Below are 20,269 nucleotides of genomic sequence, written 5' to 3'. Positions count from 1 at the left end.
GAAGCCAGTTGCCTCATCTTCATCTAAATCAACCACTTGCAAAATGGCCGCGACACTGTTCCTGAACAACAGTCACGATCTAGATCTTCTGCTTGGATTTCTCCATCTACCTCCAAAATCGATTGAAATTAGCAAAAAGAAAAGGCATGGAAGCCTAGGAGTATCGGTAATCACGGAGTTTTATTTTCTCTAAACACACGACCCTACTAAATGTTTTCGATCCACCATGTCATATGTCAGCTAGGGTCTAGGGATATAAGCATTTGTTTCCCGATCGAGAGAAATAAACGATATTTTTCCTGATCGGTTAATGATTTGATCGGTGATCGGTTAAGTTTTAGACTCCGTTTACACTTATGTCGGTACCATGCCGGTATGATTTGACGCCGGCATGAAACCATGCCGGTATGGGTAAATCCTTAGTTTTCGTTCGCCCTGTTTACACTATACCGGTATGATATATAATATCACTTAAGAAAAACAATAGCCGATATGTTAATCATTGCCCTATTGTACGCTTGTCCAATAGTGTGCTTGCACATTCCAAAAAGGCGTGTAAACAAAGAACTGCAATATAATGTGAAATTAAATGTGAAGCATAACGAAAAAGGAAGAAGGATACGAGATAATAAAACAGACCCTACGGCATTGTCCAAAATCTCTTCCATTATCTTCAGAATCGCTTAGGTTTTCGATTTTAATTAGCTTTCTGTCCTTTTTGTTGCAAATTGTTGAGTAACCAATTCATTTGAACACCTTTTATAGTGAGCAATTGTTTACAACATGAGTGGTAAGTTAATTCATGCGAGAGCAGCAATAATTTTGATTTGACCACAAGAGATGGCCAACTTGTTTGCTGTTTTCTATCAATTGGCGCACTTTTCTAAATGAAAAATAAACTCACTTTTGATACTTAATAGCCTCATGCTGAAAGTGGCATGAAATGACATCGGTACCATGCCAGTATGACCCGTTTACATGATGTCGTTTCCACATCGGCATAGGCGTAGGAGGTGAGTTAAGGTAGGGGGGGGGGGGGGGGGGCTGAAATTTTTTTGCCTGAAAAATAATAACGCCCAAATACGGAGTATACTCTAACACATGTGAGCTTCTAATAGCAGTCAAAAAATGATTAAAATCTAATGTCATTAAAATAATGTTAAATAATAAGCATTTTCAGAATAAGCATTTAAGCATTTCACAAATTTTCATTAAAAAAAGCGAATCTCTTACAAGGCATCAAATAAATATATCTACTATTTTATCGATATCTTTTTGTGAACATGATTTGCATCATTTTCAGCAATTCACACACTTTTTTGCTTACCTGCCTATTCTTGTGATAATCGAACGGTTTGTGTTACATTTCTAGGAGGTGAGAAACTCATAATCTATTTGATAGAAGGAGCTTTATGACGATTTCTGTTGAATTCTTAGCATTCACGCTTGCATTCCTATATCACAGCCAATAGTGTAACACAGTTTAGGGCACATTGATTCAGTGTTTTTCAGCCTTTTTTTCTACAGCACATTATTTGCCAATAAATTTTTTCAATTTTTTAGACCAATTAAGTAAAATTGGAGAATTTTCCATGGCACACTAGACAATACCTCAAGGCATGCTAGTGTGTGGTAACAAAGTGGTTGAAAACATTGCCTTAGTTTGATAACCAAGGGCTCCACCCAACATTTGCGTTTTTCCACCCAACAGATTGTAAATGGATGGCCTAAAAAGGAAAGATGCCAGTGTCATTTCATGCCAGTGTGGTACCCAAATCATGTAAGCGGGGTCTTATTAAAATGCCTCCTGATCTGGAGATAAAATCATACCCACTTGTTCTCCCAATCGGGAGAAAGTATTGCTTTTTGGACAAAAATGCATGAAGGAGCTTCTGGCGGGAATTTTAAACCTCATTTTTGAAATCTACACCATCAAATACTTAAATATACATGAATAAAATGTAGGTCACTGTTGAAAATTGTTCAGAATTTGCAATTGCAATTTGCAATGACATCATACTCTATTGTTAAAGGTATTGTTCTAGGAAATTAAAGGTTCAGGTTAAGTCAATATTTTGGTAATCTAATGTTTTACTTTACCTTGGAGATATTTTTAGGGATTATATAAAAATTACATCAGCTAAAATTTATGGATTTTCGACACACCCTCCCCCAGTCACCATCATTTTACCAGCTTTCTGATCCCTTTCGGACTCTTGGATTAGGATGACTAATTTTGAAGAACTCACAGCAAGGCCCTTTTCATAAAACTCAACTGGCTGTTGCTCTATAGGCCCACTCTTCATTTTCAGCATTTTATAAGAGAGCTGTCCTTCCATATCTCTCAAAGCTGTTAAAGAAAGCTTCAGAGACTCGGAGCATTTAAAAATGAAAAAAATAAATAATGTATTGATCAAAAATTTTGAACACCTTTTTTATTTCATTGCAACAATGTGGAAGCATTGTTTCTTTAAATGTAGAGATTACCTCATCGACAGTATATATATTATTTGAAACTTTATTAAACTGAAAATGAAAACATGTTTTCATAACTTTGCTTGTGATTCACATTATTTAAGAATATTCTACATGCATAGATATACAAATACACACATACATTAAACTGTAAGTTAGTAGTTTTCTCTGACTTAGTGGTACTGCCACCAAAGAGAAAGCTTGAACAATAACTACATCTCACAAATTATGTCATCAAAAACTCTCCAATAGCTCAAGATTTCCAACAGTGACATACATTTTTTTTATAAACCCCCATTTTTTGATAAACACATGCAGAATTTAAATTTTTGATCAGAAAAAAATCGCCTGAGCCTTCTTGGTCATAAAATATCCATTTAAAGGGAAAATTCTCCCAATCAGGAGACAAAATTTGAGCTGCCAAAGATTTGAATTCTCCCAAACAGGAGACATTTCTCGCAAACGGGAGAAATCTGCCATTTGGGAGACAAAATGCTTATATCCCTAGCTGTATTCACTTGTTATTTTTTATCATACTCTCTTTGTACCTTCTACATCTACCAAATACTGTCTTCTTTCTAAAATGAGATTCTGACAGGGGTGACAGCCAGAGTGGATGGAAAGCTAATACTTTGACAAATTTGGGAAGCATGATTGGCACTTTGATTAAGGGGAAATCAGCCCATTATATTGGAGTAAGTGCCCATGAGTTTCGATCTGCGCACAATCAGTTTGAACATATTACTTACTTTCCACCCTGGATGTCACAGCTAAAAGAAAAATATGTAAAGTTATTTAGACAATATTAAAAGAGTTTTTAGAGTTTCATAAAAAGTGTCCTTATGTATTTAAATTGATTGCATACATGACACACACCTATAGTTATACGGTTGGCATAAAATTTGGTAGAAAGCCAGAAAGGATTGTAAAAACTTTTAGGTATAGTGGTTAAAATAACATTGAAAGATGATGCACATTTAGGAGAGTCTCCATTCTGGTTTAAACTCAATGCAATGGATTAAACTGTACTACATTAGGCAAATACAGGTTGTATAGGAAATTCCGTATAACATTTGCTGTTGTTATATGACTTGTCGATCTTGTTTTTGAAAATATTTAATGATTTTGATGTAATGATGGCTTGTTTCTAACTCTCTTGTTTTTTTGTTTATTTTCCACTTTTTTTTAATTTTTCTAGTTTCTTAGCATCTTCTTCTATTATAGAACTATGTAAATTTATATTTCTTGCAAATTCTTTCCCCTCTTTCTTTATGTTACCCATCTTTACCTGACTGCAGTGTCCTGGTAGAGGGTGTGACATTTTGAGGTCTAGGGGTGACAAAGGTGTGTCTTATTGGTATGTCAGTCATCCAGTCATCATGTGCCCTTAAAAAGATTTACTCTGCACCTAGGTTACCACATATCAGAGAAAAATGTGGACAAAGTGCATCTTAATAGTGGGTTTTTACATAATATCATATCCATTTTGGCCAGAGGACTTGCTTCTTTCCAATTACAATTAATGAATCATCACTTCAGCAGTACAGTTGAGACCCAAATACTGTTCATCATCTATAAAGTACTATTTTCTTAAAAGATTGCATTGATAAAGTGGTAAAGAAGATAAAATCTATACAGGCCTGTAACTACTATTGTTTTTAGGAGGCAGGTGCCCCCAACAATTATAGAAATATGTTATTTCTGAAGAACAATATCCCGTTTGTCATAATCTATCCCTCCAACAGTTACATCCTATCCTTTCTAATGATCAAAGCATATTTTGACAAACCACAGGAGATAAGAATCTCGTTTGTAATTAATTTTTGGCAGCATTTTGGTAAGTTTCATTGGATACAGATTAAAGTACATTTCTTTTCAGGGTCCAGCATTTCAACAAGGAGAAGCTGTAGTATCAGGGATTTTTACTGTTGCTAGACAACTTGTCAAATTTGCTGCCAACTTATCACCCGAGGCAAAAGTTTTGAATGTTTCAAATGTGCTTGAAAACTCACAAATTCAGCAATGGCTCCTTTATTGTGAAACTCATCTCAAACCATCACTAAATGATTCGCAAGAAATGCAGCACAGAGCAAAGGTGAGTGGGAGCATTACAAGACTGCCTTTTCATAAGTAGGATGATTCTGTTTAAAATTCTGTAGATTTTCATCTTTGCACTGTGTTGGTAATATTTTTAATAGGCCAGCGGCACAGATTGGACAATGTTAACAGTTATGTGATCATTTTTCTGATTGGCCTATTTTAATCTACAAATACTGTAGGTATATTCATGTTCCATAACTTTAAGTTTTCAGACGTTTTCTACTCCAAAGAGTGACAGACAAAAATCTCCAGTATGTTACAAGATGCTCCTTTTTAAAAGCAATTTTAAAACATATAAATAGAACTGCTTAAAAAGAACATCAATTTAAAACAAAGAATGACATAAAAAGTTAAGATATAAACAGTGCTGAATATTTTCTATTATTCCATCACATATCTAATGTAAAGAAAAGTTATATTTAGGTAACTTGGTATCTTAAATGTGTTTATAAACACCATGATTAAAAATTAAAAATACACCATGTTGTCTATGTGTGTTTTTAATTATGGCCTATTAACATATTGAAGGTACCAAGTTACCTAGATATAATTTGTTATACAGCACACAGGATCCCATAAAATCCTTGGCCCAAGAAACCAGTGACTGAAAACACAATATAAAGATAATTTTTCTGAAAAAACTTTCTGGTCAATATGGATAAATATACATGGTAGATGCTTCAATTTTGCATACAGTGGATTAATGTAATACTTTTTAAAAGCCTGGTTAGGTGATTTAAAATCTGTATGCAAAACTGACAGTTAATTTTTGTGGTCAAGTAAAGCTGTCGGACAATACCTATCCAAGGAGCAGCATAAAAAAGGAAAGTGGGATGATCTATTATATGCAGGCGCGAAAGTGAACACAGCTTTGTCAATACTTCACATTATTGTGAGAGTGATTGCGATGATGAATGTGGATTTTATGATGATACTGGTGGTTCTGGTGTTTATGTTCAGTCATGGGGTTTTATTCTACAATCCCGGACAAAATTGTTGTGACAAAATGCAATTTTTTCAATATTCTCTTTACCTTTCCCCTGTAAATTCTAATCCCCGTCCTCCCCCCCCCCCCCCAAATCAATGCTTGATTTGTAGTTCTATCATTTTTACTTGAAAAAGGGGGAGGGGGGATTATTTTCCAGAGGAAAGAGAAAATATCAACTTTCCTTGAAAAGTTTCAACTATTTTTTCTGGGATTGTAGTTTTTAATCTGAGCAACGGCTCTTTGGGAAATGACTTTTAAACTAATTCTTGCAAACTATCAAAAACTTGTACCTTACTCTTTCATTTTCAGAATTTGAACACTTATCATTAAATAATTTTTTTTCCTAGGAACTCAATGACCATTTCTGTAGCCAAACCTTTGCCGTAGGGAATCATATTTCTTTGGCGGACCTCTTCATCTTTCAAGCAATACATCCTTACATGGTAAGGCCAATTTACAAAACCGATGTCACTCTGTGGTTTGCCTTTATTAGTTGCAAAACAAACTAATGAACTGTTCTTTCTTAACAATTGTCATTGTACTTTCTGTGGTTTGACAAATTTAATCATTTTTAACTTTCTTTTACTTTCGACAGATTACACAGTCATTTCTGGAAAAGGAGAGACTTATACACGTTTCACGGTGGTTTAAAAACGTAATAAATTGACTTGAACTCTGCAAATCTTTACCTGCTATCAAAGTTGGGATTTTTATGCTTCTTTCAATACATTTGTAGTTAGACTATACTGGATCTACAAGTTGAAGGCATCATTAGAGGAATGTGCCAAAAAGCTACAATTTGCACTTTAAAAAGCACCAAACCATGTAGGCAATTGTTTATTTGTTGAGGGACAAAAGCTCAGCCATGGTATTTGTCTAAATTAGATAGCCATATCTTTTGCATGTCGGTCCATTTACTGGAATAGTTTTTCTATGAACTTCAACTTAAGCAAATCATGTACTCTAAAGTCATTTGTTTTGTAATTTTGATTTCAGAAAAAAGGAACTTAAGAAAGAATCACACTTAAAACATTTTAGACTTAACATAATTGTGAAAATGATCTTGATGATGAATATGAATAAGATATTTGAAAAAGTTTTTGAATATGATAACTGCTAACTTTTTTCACATTCCTCAGTATAATTTATTTTTCTCTCTTTTTAGGTGCAGCATACACTCAAGGCAGGACAAAAGTTTTCCCATGTGCCTTTCCACAGAACAGAGTTGTACAGCAAATAAACATAGATGAAACCTCAAAAATATTTTTCTGCCAAAAGACAGTTTCAATTAAATTGTCTTTATAATGAACACTTTTATCAGACATCAAAATTAAGATTTTATTAACAAGAAACATGTTACAACTTTCTTGTCCTTCTTCAATACGGACAGCACTACTTTATTTCTGCCAGTAGATTTTTAAAATGCAGGGATTCTAAGTTAAAAAATGTTAGGGTTAGGCATGGTTGTGATTTCAAATTTTTCATGCAAAATTTCCCTATTAAAATTACGAAAGACATAAAAAAAAGTAAACTTGGAAAGAAATCAGGGATTGCATGTTTTTGATAAAAAAAAGTCATATGGGTTAATTTAAAATACCAATATAAGATCAAGCTGAAATTTAAATTATTTCAAGGTATTTCTAAATATTTACATTTTTTGACCTTTTCAGCAATATATTATAAACTTGCTAGTAAATCAGAATTTTGAAATAAAATCAAATAATTTTACATTTATACATTCAGATAAAACAAAATACATTATTACAACGAGTAATAAATTAGTCTACAAGTAAAATTTTGCCTATGTCTACAACTACAAGTATATAGAAATACCTTGATTACTTTAATGTCTTTTATACTTATTAAAAAATGTGATGCATTGAAAAGCTTAGATCTGCTTTACCTATTGTAGCAAACAATAGTCTTAACGTGTTCCACAGTGTATGAGACTTTGTATGCCATAAAGTTCCATTGATAAACAATGCATGTAAACATCCTTGTCTGGATACACAGCTTTCTCCAAAACTTGATACATGAAATTTAATTTCTTTTGGCCCTTGAATATCTTGCTAATGTCCTAGTCAGCTTCGACAACTTCCCTTCAACTGCACTGCAGTTAATTTCTATTTGAACTCTCCAGCCAATCATTTAACTGATATATTCTCTGTGTTGCCTTTAAAAACATTTCCCTGGCTTTATAACCTTAAGAGTTCTTTTTTCTGAAGGACTGATTTGAGTTTTTTCAATATGTGTTGGGTACTGAAATGTCATTGAAGCTGCAAATTCATTTAACTTATTCAGTTCCTGTTGCCAGCCAGGTATTTTCTTTGTAGCAAGATGCCTTTTTGCATGTTTGGTCAGATGATCTGAACGCATAAACCTCCTACCACATAACGGACAACCAAATCTTTTTTCACCCGTATGTGTTCTTCTGTGTCTTGCTAGTTCATCTGATCGTGCAAATGATCTTTCACACTTTTCCCAATCACAGCTAAATGGCTTTTCACCTTGAGGTACAAAATAATTGTTTTTCTTAGGTTTTAAAGTTATTTAATTTCTCAAAGTTACTGAACTTGTGCATAAAAGTTTAACTCTTAATGGCCATAAAAAATTTCATCTATTCAGTATAAATACATAATCACAGAAAAAACCACACCTTTCAAATAAGTATCATTTTATTATTAGTGTAAGTTGTGAATTATGTTATGGTAGATCAAGGGACATTTTGACCTTTATATCTATTATAAAAATAATTATCTAGGTGCAAATCTACTTAACCATACTGAAAATAAACAATCCCTACACATCCATGCTCAAAACAGAAAAAATTAAAATTGAATCTTACCTGTATGAGTGCGAATATGAGCTTTAAGATGGGAACTTTTGAGATATGATTTTCCACAGTTTTCATAGGTACATATATGATTTCTCTGGCGATCACTGCTTGAAGATACTTTGTCGTTAGAGTTTGCATAACTGTTCTGACTGCTTTTGCCGAATGTTTTGGTACTTGCTTGTGGAACTGGGCACAGTATAACAATTGCTGTTGGTGCACCTTTGTGCTTATGTATTGATGCCTGGGTGATTGGCATTTGGTTGGTGATGCCTTGAAACTGCACTCGGTTCGAAAAATTGCTATCCAGGGTCTAAGAATTCAAAAATATTCTGTTTAAAAATAATGATTACAAGAGAAAATTTGTAATTCATTCATTTATGGGAAAAGGAAGAGATCTACACTGTTGTTAAGCATAACCTGAGGCTGAGCTAATACTCCATAATGCAATTTTGAACAATGTTTTGTCTCAAAAACGAGGATTTTTATATAGCCATGTGTGGGTGCTTTCAAATTTGGCAGCAAATGAGGGTTGTCTCAATTACTTTGTTGGCAAATGAGGCCTGAACACCTTCCTAGGGCGAAAAAGCTAGCAATGGTACTGCTTAAACCCTCTTAATTTAAGAACAAAACAAGAACAATCCAATTTCGAAATTCAATCCAAGCCTCAGATTTTCGAAAAAATTAGGAACAGTCAGCCTTGACTTAAATTTACGGGTTCTTATTAAAAGGGTGTATCAGATTTAAAGGGAAAAGCCAGAAGCTCATTGTCTACTCCAGAACTGATGAATCAGCAACTCCCTAAAATATTCCTTACAAAGTTATGGTCATGCAGCGAGTAAACAAAATCTTTACAGTCTGCCATTGTTTAAAAAAGTAAAACGTCTTTCCACTGTTGTTCAGGTTAACTTTTTCGATGAATCGCTTTGCAGTAAAACCCGGTATACAAAAGATTCTCATGTGATCAAGTATTTTAAAACGATATCACTTCCTGCCCACACCTTTGGCCTCTTTTGTGTTGGCCAAATGAAGGCCACGGGGAATGGCAAGTGTCAGCTGACTGGTTGGGTGAAGGAAAAGTCACATGAAACATGGCACGGAATCAATTTACACATGAAAATGATCTACCTCACGTACAGGCCCTTGCAATGTTTGCTGAGTTACTTAAACAATTTAATGGAAGGGAGCGTTTAACAAACCCTACAAGTGCACTCTACCAAATAAACTGTATAACCTCAGAATTAGTGCAAATTAGTGAATATTTCTTGGTAGATAAGGGACATAACGGGGTGAAACAAACCAGCATGGAAGTGTGGCGGGCGACATTGGTGCAATATGACACCACTAAATAAATTTTATGAAGAAAAATGAGAGGAAAGAATTCACTTCAGTGTAAGGCTTACAATTGAATGAGCATCTTAGAGGGTATTTTCATCCCAGTATCAAATTATTTTCAATTCAGCATCGAAATATCATCCAATAACAACTTTATTCACTCAATTAGGTCCAAAACTTACCGTTCTCTGATTTTGAGAGAAATCTTCGTATAAATGTTCATATTTGGTAGATTCCACATCATCTTCAGTTGAACTGAGCTCGTATTCATCAAAACGAGTTCTACTTTCGGACTGGGGTGGACTTGGAGGTGACCATTTGCTCATTGCTAATAGAGATTCTACTGCCTCTAAATCACCAGCAGTAGAGAGCTTAACAGATCCTGCTTTTAGATTTCTCACGAGATCATCCTGAAAAATAGATAAGTCGATCTCATATCTGCTAAGACTTGGCAAAGAAATGTACAACGTCCACAATTTAATGCAAAAACATAACATCTTGGACATTCACAGACCCCAAAATTTGTGAAATTTCCCGTTATCAAAAAGTTTTTTTTCATTGAAGGAAGGGGAGATATGCAACTTTCATAAAGGCGAATTTCATCATAACATGAAACTGACTTACCTCTGATGTAGCACAAGGAGAACTTGGTGGTGAAGGCAATATTCCAGCCATCGTGGATTCAGTGTTCAATTCGAATAATTTTATGGACTCTAACAACTGTTTTTGAAGATTTAATATCGAATAAATCTGTGCGTGAGGTAGCGTCCTTTACTAAAGCAAACCAATTCCTCAATACCATTTTGTTTTGATGGCTAGACCTGCCATACCAAAAGTACGTAGTTCATAAGGGGTGGATTCGGGGTTTGACCAATGAGCAAAGAGGACTCATTTTGACGGAACCAATCAGCTTAAACTGCCCATATGTCTGTTCACATGATTCACAACCTACACGTGCCCAATAAAGGACTTTGGTCTGACTAAAGCACCCATACTTGACGATGATTGGATAACAGACAATGGACAACATCCTGGCTTCGTTGCCAAGAGAAACCTGTCAAAAGTCACAAGGCAACTGAACGCCAGAAAGAGACCAGGAATAGAAGTGAAGAATTCACCAAGAAAGATCAAATTCAAATTTGTATGAATTCCGCAACATTAACCAAGGGAGGCAAGATTACATAATTATAAATTAAAAGAATAATAAAAGTTAGAATTTATATAATCTTTGAAACTAAACAGTAGTATTCATGGATGTAGTCATAAAAGTTTAACAAGGTGGGGGGGGGGGGGCTCTATGAAATATTTAATTCATTCTTGCAATGTGATCTTGCAATTTGCAGCAATTTGAACATGGCGAGGGTTGATATTTTTCCGGTCATTTGCTGCGCGCCCAGGCAGTGGCGGACTGGGCCCCCTTTCAAATCTGGCAAAAAGGGTCCCACTTTTGCAGAAAAAGGGCCCCATTTAAGAAATGTGGGGCCTCAAGCTGTCCCATTACGAATAATAAATATCATGGATTACATCAAAACTGAGGTTGGATAAACGCCATAGCATGTGGTTATAAAATGGATTGGGTCGAAGCTAAAAAAGAATGACCTTTTTGGTTACGAGAGGTTAATAGAGGTATTGAATTTTTAATATGATGGAATTTTCTGAAATTTTTGATCTTACATAGACCCAGGTTCAGTTAATCTGCCCGGCATTAATTGTAGAGTTCACTTAAAATAGCATTAGATAATGCGATGTGAATGATTCTTCAACGGAGGTTGCTGCATCGTTTACTGAATAATCTAGTTTTTTGCTTGCGCTGGACTGTTTAGTATAAAACACGAACGGGTAAGGTATTGCCTCATGGAATAAAAATTGGCATAAAAAAGATGTCAATAAAATGGCAAGAATTAGCCAAATTGCACATAATGGACGAATAAACTCCGCATCGCAAGTGGTTTTCAGAAAGGAAGGCAAAGTTGATGCAAAAAGGGGACAGGACTGATTACTGGTTTCTTGGAATGCAAATTAAAGAAATGCAACTTCTGGTAGCATTCGATTGAAACGGTCTTCGAAATGATAAACCTAAAAGTTTTGTAAAAAATACAGACAGCAAACCAATTTAGCGGATGATTACACAAAAATTAAAGGGAACCTTCTTGCTATGATTTAGCTATAATATCATGATTAAGATATCAAATTTTCGTATATAGAAATGTTTCGCTTTGGCTTTATTTGTCGCTAAGTAAGTTTTTCCATTTTGAATTTTTGATAGAAATTTATACAATCCAATAAACGTTCAATGTATTCCGCATGTGAGCCACAACTTCTAAAAATCGAAGTGTGCCTTCCTTTCTAGTTTGCTATTTTTAGGTCTGCCATCTTTAGTTTAAATTTCAGTAAATATAAGGCTTCCTCCTACCTCAGATATTCTGTAATTTAAACTTACTATCTTTTATGCATCTTAGGTTAGTTTTCTTATAACTTTTGAACTTTGTTTCTTCGAGAAAGTCTTTTGTGCAAAATTACTGAAATCCAAATCAGACAGAATTTTTTACGATTTAATGTTAAATTTCAATTAGAGTACTCAGCGCCCATTTGTAATCAACAGCTCAACTTTGCTATTAGTGCTACATATGTTATGTTGCTTAGAAATTGATCGATTATGGTGAAATGCTCACTTGACCACGCCCTTATTTTCAGACCACACCCACCTGGGCCCCTCCAGTTATTTGTGGCCGGTTAAAAGTGCCAGTCCGCCATTGCACCCATGGGAGGGCCGAGGGAGGACTTATAGAAAGTGATAAAATGCATCGAAAATATTTTCAACGTCGATATGGAAGATCCTAACCAATATTTATAAGCTTTATTTTCAATAATTATGACCCATTGGTTGAATTTTATCTGAATTGATACATTTTCTCTCGTGCTTACAAAACAGAGCAGATTTTATCAGCTTATGAACCATGCTTCTAAGAATGTCATGCAAAACTGTTATTCAGCAGACTTAGAAAGTATTCGTACTTTGCAGAAAAAGAAAAATCAATTTTGAAAAAAAAAACAATAATAAGATCACCCGAGCTAGAAATTATCAAGAAAAACAAGAACATTTAGTATCAACAAAAAATATCTTGCTTTTATATAAAAGAGTGTAATGCACCGGATATTAAGAGTAGGCAAGACAGAGACAAATAATAGCGACCAAATAATTGATGATTCAGGAAATTAAGCCCAAATGTAAATACAAAAATTAAAAATCAACTGTCTATACAAAACTGCAACTAAAAGCAGTCAGTAAAAAGTCTTTCACGAATTTTATAACTGAATATTTCAAACTTTATGTTCATTTTCATGCATATAAAACTTGCAATGCGTTTAAATTTGCCAGTTGTATCGCTGTTTTTGCGTTACATGATATTTTTCTGTATTCAAGCACAGACAATGTGGGGGGGAACCCTGAGCCCCCTTCTTATTTCGAATATCTTAACAAGCAGGGCTCCACCCCCCTAAGCACCCCCCCCCCCCCCGCCACTACATCCATGGTAGTATTGGGGACTTTATGCAGGACACTGAGGAAAACCAAAACGGCGAATAAACCTCGGTGCTCTAGGCCCTACGTGCTTACATCATAGGCAATTTGTATTTATAAACAATAAACAAATAAGGTTGTAATGACGTTTAGTGGCGTCGGAATGACACTGGTTCCCATCCATTTCATTTATTCAACATATACAGTAAAAACCCGCATAAAAGAACCTGTTTTGATAAAAATATTGAGGCTGAAATTTAACCTTTAAAACCCCATAATCAAGAACCCTAAAGAGGTTGAAATTTGGAAAGGTTCTTATATATATATGTAAGAAAAAGAGGTTTTTAGAGTCAATCAGGATATGGTATGTTGCATTCTAATTGGACAATCTAACAACACAAATTCATAAGATTGGTTGAAATTTAACATAAAAAGGCTGGTTTAAGTGTGTCCATTAGAATTCTTGCGGTGGAAAACATTGTTAATGTGTGCAAGGCCTATACGTATATAAGAACCTTTAAGAACCTTTTAGACTGGAATTGAGAATAGCAGCCTGTTAATTAAGAACCTATTCAGGCTGCCAGAAAAAACCTAGGTTCTTTAATGCGGGTTTCTACTGTACCACAGGATGACATTACTGGGGGGCTCCAGCCAGCAAGTTGAAGCTTAGACTGACTATTCTTAATTCTTCCGAAACGTTGTGTCTAGACTGTTCTTAGACTATTAGGCTGTAAGCAGTGCAATCACTATCTTTTATGTTCAATGGTTTCAGGCCCTATTTGCTATCTTTTATTTGCGACATGTTTTTGAAAATTCACCCACAGAGCACCTCTAGATGTACCCTGGGTACCAGACTCAACCTAGATGGCTTTTGAGGTGGAATTTTTTAAAGAAGCTTTACAACTTTGTTGAAAATTGCATTTGAAAGCAATTTCTTAACCTTTGACCAATTATGAGACTCGTGCTTCTTATAATTTTTTTCCAAAATGAGAGTGCACGACTGCACGTTCCTTTCCTTTCAAAAAAATGCTGTTTTTAAGAATATTAAAGGATATATCTTGTGTTTTCAAAAAGCGTGGTTTTATTCAGGATCGGAGAATATATTTAGACTCAAAACAAAAATTTCATTAGAATTTCAATACTTGACCAAATTGATAGTGCTCTTGTAAGAAATAGGTTTGTAAAAATTTAAGACTAAATTTTTAAGACAAAAAAGTAAATTTACAAAAAAGATGAAACAGAGTTTATATCAATAGTTTCACAGAAAGAATTCGGAGCAAAAGGCCTTAGCCAAACCCCCAAAATCCGTTGAGGCATACTTACCCTTAAAAAAAACCAATGCTGCAAGTGCATTTTTAGGGACTGTGAGAAATTAAATTGCAAACATTAATATAAGGAACCTGAAGGGCTCTGAACTCACGCTTTGTGACAAAGATGAGGTCCGTCAGTGCTGTTAGCTGTCTTTTTAGATTAGGGGACCAAAAAGGACTAAAACAAATTTAGACAAATGAAAAAACTGTCATTCAAACACTGGAGGGTTTTGCATTTACGAAAGGCCTGGATTTGAAGTAAGTGAACTTTGTATCAATATGAATGACATTACATTGACGTAAATTTGGCCTTTTCATGGAAGCCAAGGCAGAAAAGTCATTTTCAGGAGAAATTATTGATAATGATTCTAGGCTTAAAGGGATCAAATAATCAAGGCGTAAGTCAAGAACATACATTCAAGCCGTGAATAAGAGGGCTTAAAGAGGGATAAACATTTACATCTTTCATTACAACATGCTTTGCGTTCGTTTACAACAATGATACCCATCCACTACAAATACTTTCCCTTTTTTTTACATGGTCCAAAAGTATTGCTAACAATCATTCGTTCTCCTGACTTGCAAATTCAGGTTATATTGAAAATATTACACATGAAAATTTCCATTTACTCCCACAAACTTAAATACTCAGTGAAACCTATTGTTTGAGAAAATGAAAGGTTGGTGAACAGATTCATTTTACAGACCAAATAATGTAATAACTATTGACATCAACTTACATTTAACAATCGGCTGCTGAAACTTTTATCGCTCTTATCCACTACACTAAGTTTTTTCCCTTTCTCGTAGTTTCATCTTTTTTCATTGCACTTCTCATTTCGAATTTATTCACTCCCCCCCTTTACACATATGTAGAGCATTATAATTACACCACAATGCATTCATTGTAGCTTGAATTGGAGTTGAGAATATACCCAAAGACCGAGATACAACTTTTTGTTTGGGGGGCCACTTCTGATAAATCAGTGTAACGATAGCTAATTTTACAAAATTAAAGTATTTTACTTATACAACTTAAGATTTTTTTTTGGAGGGGGGGGGGGGGGCAAAGTTCCCTCGGCCCCTGGGTATCTCGGTCCTTGAATATACCTTTTCAACTAAGGGTTTCATAGTGTCGCGTACGATTCACATATGCATTGCTTGAAATGGATTGGACTACTGTGATTGGATGGACGCCGTTCATGTACACCAATGGCATTAGGTTAGGTTTAACTTCATAATCATTTCTTGCTAAACTCAAAAGCAGTTTTAAAATTCAGCTCGGTAGGTTTCTGTTCGATTCTTTCGAAAGGTTTTCAGCATGGGCAATGTAGGATGTTTTGCTGAAAATATTGTTGGGATAGGTAAACATTTTTCACCAATTGGAAACTATACAATTTTAGCACGTGACGCGACGATTCGAGAATGGTACCCATTGCGATCAAACATGATTATCGAGAAACGTCTTATTTCTCATTACTGGCTAAACCTGCGGGTTCTCTTCTCAAAAGCCAAATATTTTCTTGGCCGTCCCTTCTCTACCAACATTGTAAAGCTACGCTCTGCACCAAGAAGCGAGAATTAAGAAAAAATTTGTGCACATGTTTAACCTTTTTGCGTCTTCTGCATATAGAAATTAGCTGCTATTAAATTACTCTGTTTAAAACGAAAATTGTAACAGAATTACGCGATGATTATCTGTAATGTATAAATAAAATCACACGTTTTACAGAAAGAAAGAGCAGATAGCAAATAACTGCGACCAGATAGCATAAAGGCCGCGAGCAGATAGCAAAAGGGGGCGAGCAGATAGCAGAAGATTGGCGAGCAGATAGCAGAAGGATGGCGAGCAGATAGCAGAAGGGGGCGAGCAGGTAGCAGAAGGGGGCGAGCAGATAGCAGAGGGATGGCGAGCAGATAGCAGAAGGGGGCGAGCAGATAGCAGAAGGGGGCGAGCAGATAGCAGGAGGGGGCGTGCAGATAGCAGAAGGAAGCGAGCAGATAGCAGAAGGGGGCGAGCAGATAGCAGAAGGGGGCGAGCAGATAGCAAAGGGCGACGCGCAGACAGCAGAAGGGCGACGCGCAGATAGCAAAAGGCTGCGAGCAGATAGCAGATGGCAGATAGCAAATAGCTGAGAGCTTGCTACAAACAGCCAACTGCCTATAAACTATATTGTTAAATATTGTTAAAGTAAATATTGCTAAAAAGACCTATCCTCGAATAAGCTCCCATCATAACATGCACATTTTTGTCTTCCGAAAGGACCTTATGAAGGCTTAATTGAGATACAATTCAAAATATAACATTTTAGTCCATGAATTAATAATGAATTCAAGGGATAATGATAAAAAAGCTAAATTAAACGTGATTTTGATGAATATATCAAGGTTTTTTCACAATTTCCTATACTCTTCTTCCTTTGATAAAACTGTGGGTTGAAAGAGTTATTAAGATAAACTGCAAATGATATGAAAATAAAAATATTTAAAAAGTTACAAAACGAACTATTTGTATGGCAACTTGGAGATTTTCGCAAGCCCTGATAAAAAACTTCTTAATTAAATTAATAAGCCCTCAAGAAACTAACTTGAGGATTTACAGCAATGTTTTGAATACGGATGCTTGCCTTCTCCGTTTCTATATAAGATACATTTTTCAGTATCCTAATTCTCAATTTTCAGAGTACCATTGCGCATCCTAGCTCTGCTCCTCTCAGAATTGCATGAAATTACATTTTATTACACTGTTGTCAATTAAATGCTGTATTACTTTAACTCATTCTTGTTGTGCTATTCCAGGATTGTTTTCATATTCTATTCTTCACAATAGACGTGCGTGCAAATTGTCCAAAAAACCGAAAATTAAGGAAAATATTGTGAAACCTACACTTATTCTAAAGTGTTTATGTTTACAAGAAACATTATAGCTGAAAGCAGCAGGGGTATGCAAAATTAAAGACGCACTAACGAAGCACTCTGAAAATTCGCGCTAATACGAATCTGAAATTAATAAAACGCACGATACGGCATCTGATAAACAAGAATTATTTTGCACGAAGTATCAAATTATATACATCGAAGAAAATGTTGTAAATGATCCTTTAAGGACAAGAAATCGCGTGACTGATAAGAAACCCTTGTCAACCTCAAGCCTTACCTCAAACGATCGATTTGAAAGACTCTGCCTATCTTGTGTGCGCTTGCGTGCGTGTGCATGTAGGTTGAGAAAGACTCACGCAATACATTCACACAAGAGCAAAAGCGACTTCTTATTTTCATCTCCAGACTGAGATTTGCATCTCCCGCCCTGGTATCCCTAAGAGACTCGTTGCTAATTCACTTATAGTCAAAACAAGAGTGCATTGAATAAGCATATGCTGGAGATGCCAAGAACAGATATCAACCAAATCAATGAAAGGGTTAGAGCTAAAGAAGGCCGGGTCAAGCACTGACGATAAAAATATGGGGGTCCCTAAAAAGGAGAGCAATTTTGGGCAATGTATCGCTGCAATTTGCAAGCAAGGTTATTTACCATCTCTGGCTAGTGAAAGCCCTTCTGCATTCAAAACACGAAACATTTTCATTCTTAACAAGACAAAAATATTTAAAGGGGACGGATGGGGGGGGGGGGTTGGTTTCTCACTTTTTCAGTCTATAAGCCAGCATGTTTTCTCTAATCCAAGCCTACAAGGTGAGAACAACATTCTCCAGTCAAAGCACTACAGCCCTGCCCTAAATGAGCACCAACAATCGTGTAACGGAAAAAAAACAATTTCAACCGTACGTAGAAACAGGACATTAAATTAATATTTATTTAAAAATTCACTGGTTCCTTCTGCCGCTATAAATAAGCATACATTACTTACTACTCCTCAAACAGCTAAATTTGCGTTAAACCTGCTAATTCCAGCTTTCACTATGTAGCACCCTAAAAATTCTGTCATATTAACCTTGCAGCAGATTCGGTTGACGAGAAAAGACAATAAATCCGCCGCTGGCTTCATGTGACAACTGGAAGAAGCAACTTGATAACAACGTTCAGATGGCTCATTCCTAGGCCCCCTGCATCAACCGATCGCGTCCTAAACCGAACTGCAAGAGCGCACGCTGATTCCCTCGAGTCCCTGGGGCAAGCAGCGACACTTTTCAGCATTCAAACCTTCCTGAAACGTGAATACAGGTTCAGTTCAGAGATCTATTACACCAGTTAAAAAGAAAACTGGCTTGGAGTCACCCTCTGTTAATGTCGCTGTTTGGTACTCGTCTCTGAATCTGAAACGCCAGTTCTCCTCCAAATCTAAACGGTTAATTTCTTCTCGCATCCTATAACGGTCATTCGATATAATGCACAACCTAGCGTCATCTATAAACTTGAATTTCGATAAAAATTCTTTTTCCAAACTTTGCGGATAATCATAGAGTAATAGACCCCCGTATTTCCTTTCCAATTGGTTTTTCGTCGCCTCATTCAGTTCCCCAGTTACATTGCCATTGATAACACATATAGTGATCTTTTCACCAAGATCTACATAACCCCCTATTATCAAGACAGGATAGTCAGGCTGGTCCACTGACGCTGGAAATAACATGTTCCCACATATCCTCAAGTATGTCTGCATTACAAGATGCGAAGGCGCATTTATCGTTTTCAAGTATTCTATATCAGGGGGTGCAACCAAGTGGGAATACGGGGGTTCGGTAATTGGTTCACTATCGTTCATATTTTCCCACTTTTGTGAGCGGAATGGCACCCTCCAACCACTCCTTGCTGTCACCTTGCACATGAAGCTCAGATGTTCAAAACGACACGTAAGAATGTTGTTTTCCACTAGCCTGAGCTGAAAGTCGATATTTTCACCGATATACTTTGAGTTCTTGAAGCAAATATTGTATGTCTGCTTGATGTTCATAAAGACACAGGAATGAACAAAAGTCCGAATAAAGCCATGCATGGGCACATCGAATTGAGCCGAGCTCCACGGCCTTAGGCCGATTATACCGTACTGCAGCACATGGGGGGTCGCCTCCACTAACTTCATGATGTCGAAAAGCGAAGTGGTATCAGCGGAAGGTGATAAAGCATCCGGATCCATCGAATCAATCTCATCTTCTTTATCGCTGAAATAGATAAAAACAGCTAAGTTGAGTACAATCGAGACGGAGGAGTATATATCATATATATTTCATACGACTGCAAGTAAAAACAATACTCCAGGAAATGACAGAAGAACTTGTCGTAAAAACAACTTAAATCTTACTTGACTGGCTGGTTATTCTTCCCAGCCTGTTGCCACATAACAACATTATCAGCCACCATTAAAACCAATGGCCATATGTCCTCATCAGAATTTGATTCAATGTTCTGTCGGTTAACTTCGTATTCATAATTCTGTCTCCCGAAATGCTGCAAATAAAAAAATTCAATGAAATTCTAGTACAACGAGGAATAAGGAAGTTGGAAAGGGCACCAGCGGTCTTTAATCGGTTAACATGCTATATAATTCGAGTGATCTGGGTATATTTGGTGCGAGCAAAGAAATCACAGTTAAAATTCTATTCTTTAGCATTTTGTATGTCTCTTTGCATCACAGAAGAAGCTGTACACAGTGGGCGCTGCTATACTCTGCAGGTTAAGCAAGTGGGATCTTAGAGACACTAAAATTACAAGAAAATTCTCACAGTCCAAGGACATAAAGAACATTACCAAT

General features: G+C 35.9%; 3 protein-coding genes across 5 annotated transcripts in view; 1 reads left to right on the top strand and 2 right to left on the bottom strand.

The window, feature by feature from the left end:
- The first annotated feature begins 6 nt into the window (after positions 1-6).
- LOC135688846 (eukaryotic translation elongation factor 1 epsilon-1) lies at positions 7-7,555 on the top strand. The gene is made up of 5 exons (XM_065205878.2): positions 7-166; positions 4,355-4,570; positions 5,911-6,006; positions 6,159-6,218; positions 6,729-7,555. Exons 1-5 carry the CDS (start codon positions 44-46, stop codon positions 6,801-6,803), a joined length of 570 nt encoding a protein of 189 aa, XP_065061950.2. The 5' UTR covers positions 7-43; the 3' UTR covers positions 6,804-7,555.
- Positions 6,811-10,551, bottom strand: LOC135688844 (uncharacterized). The gene is made up of 4 exons (XM_065205876.2): positions 10,356-10,551; positions 9,914-10,141; positions 8,409-8,709; positions 6,811-8,070 (listed from the first exon to the last, which is right to left on the bottom strand). The coding sequence occupies exons 1-4, from the start codon at positions 10,404-10,406 to the stop codon at positions 7,739-7,741; spliced, it is 912 nt and encodes a 303-aa protein (XP_065061948.2). The 5' UTR covers positions 10,407-10,551; the 3' UTR covers positions 6,811-7,738.
- Positions 10,552-16,153: 5,602 nt separating this feature from the next.
- LOC135688859 (GREB1-like protein) overlaps positions 16,154-20,269 on the bottom strand; it is a 23,357-nt gene continuing 19,241 nt past the window's right edge. For all 3 annotated transcript variants that reach the window (XM_065205894.2, XM_065205895.2, XM_065205897.2), the window contains exons 20-21: positions 19,820-19,965; positions 16,154-19,679 (exon numbers count right to left, since the gene is read on the bottom strand). In XM_065205894.2, the coding sequence (XP_065061966.2) occupies positions 18,749-19,679; positions 19,820-19,965 (1,077 nt within the window). In that variant the 3' untranslated portion in view covers positions 16,154-18,748. The remainder of the gene's footprint in view (positions 19,680-19,819; positions 19,966-20,269) is intronic.

This window comes from Rhopilema esculentum, chromosome 9 (genome assembly GCF_057945365.1).
Source record: "Rhopilema esculentum isolate cy_ngs chromosome 9, ASM5794536v1, whole genome shotgun sequence".
NCBI lineage: Eukaryota > Metazoa > Cnidaria > Scyphozoa > Rhizostomeae > Rhizostomatidae > Rhopilema > Rhopilema esculentum.
Note: the sequence above shows the minus strand (reverse complement) of the source record. Positions and strands in the feature narration are given on the sequence as shown.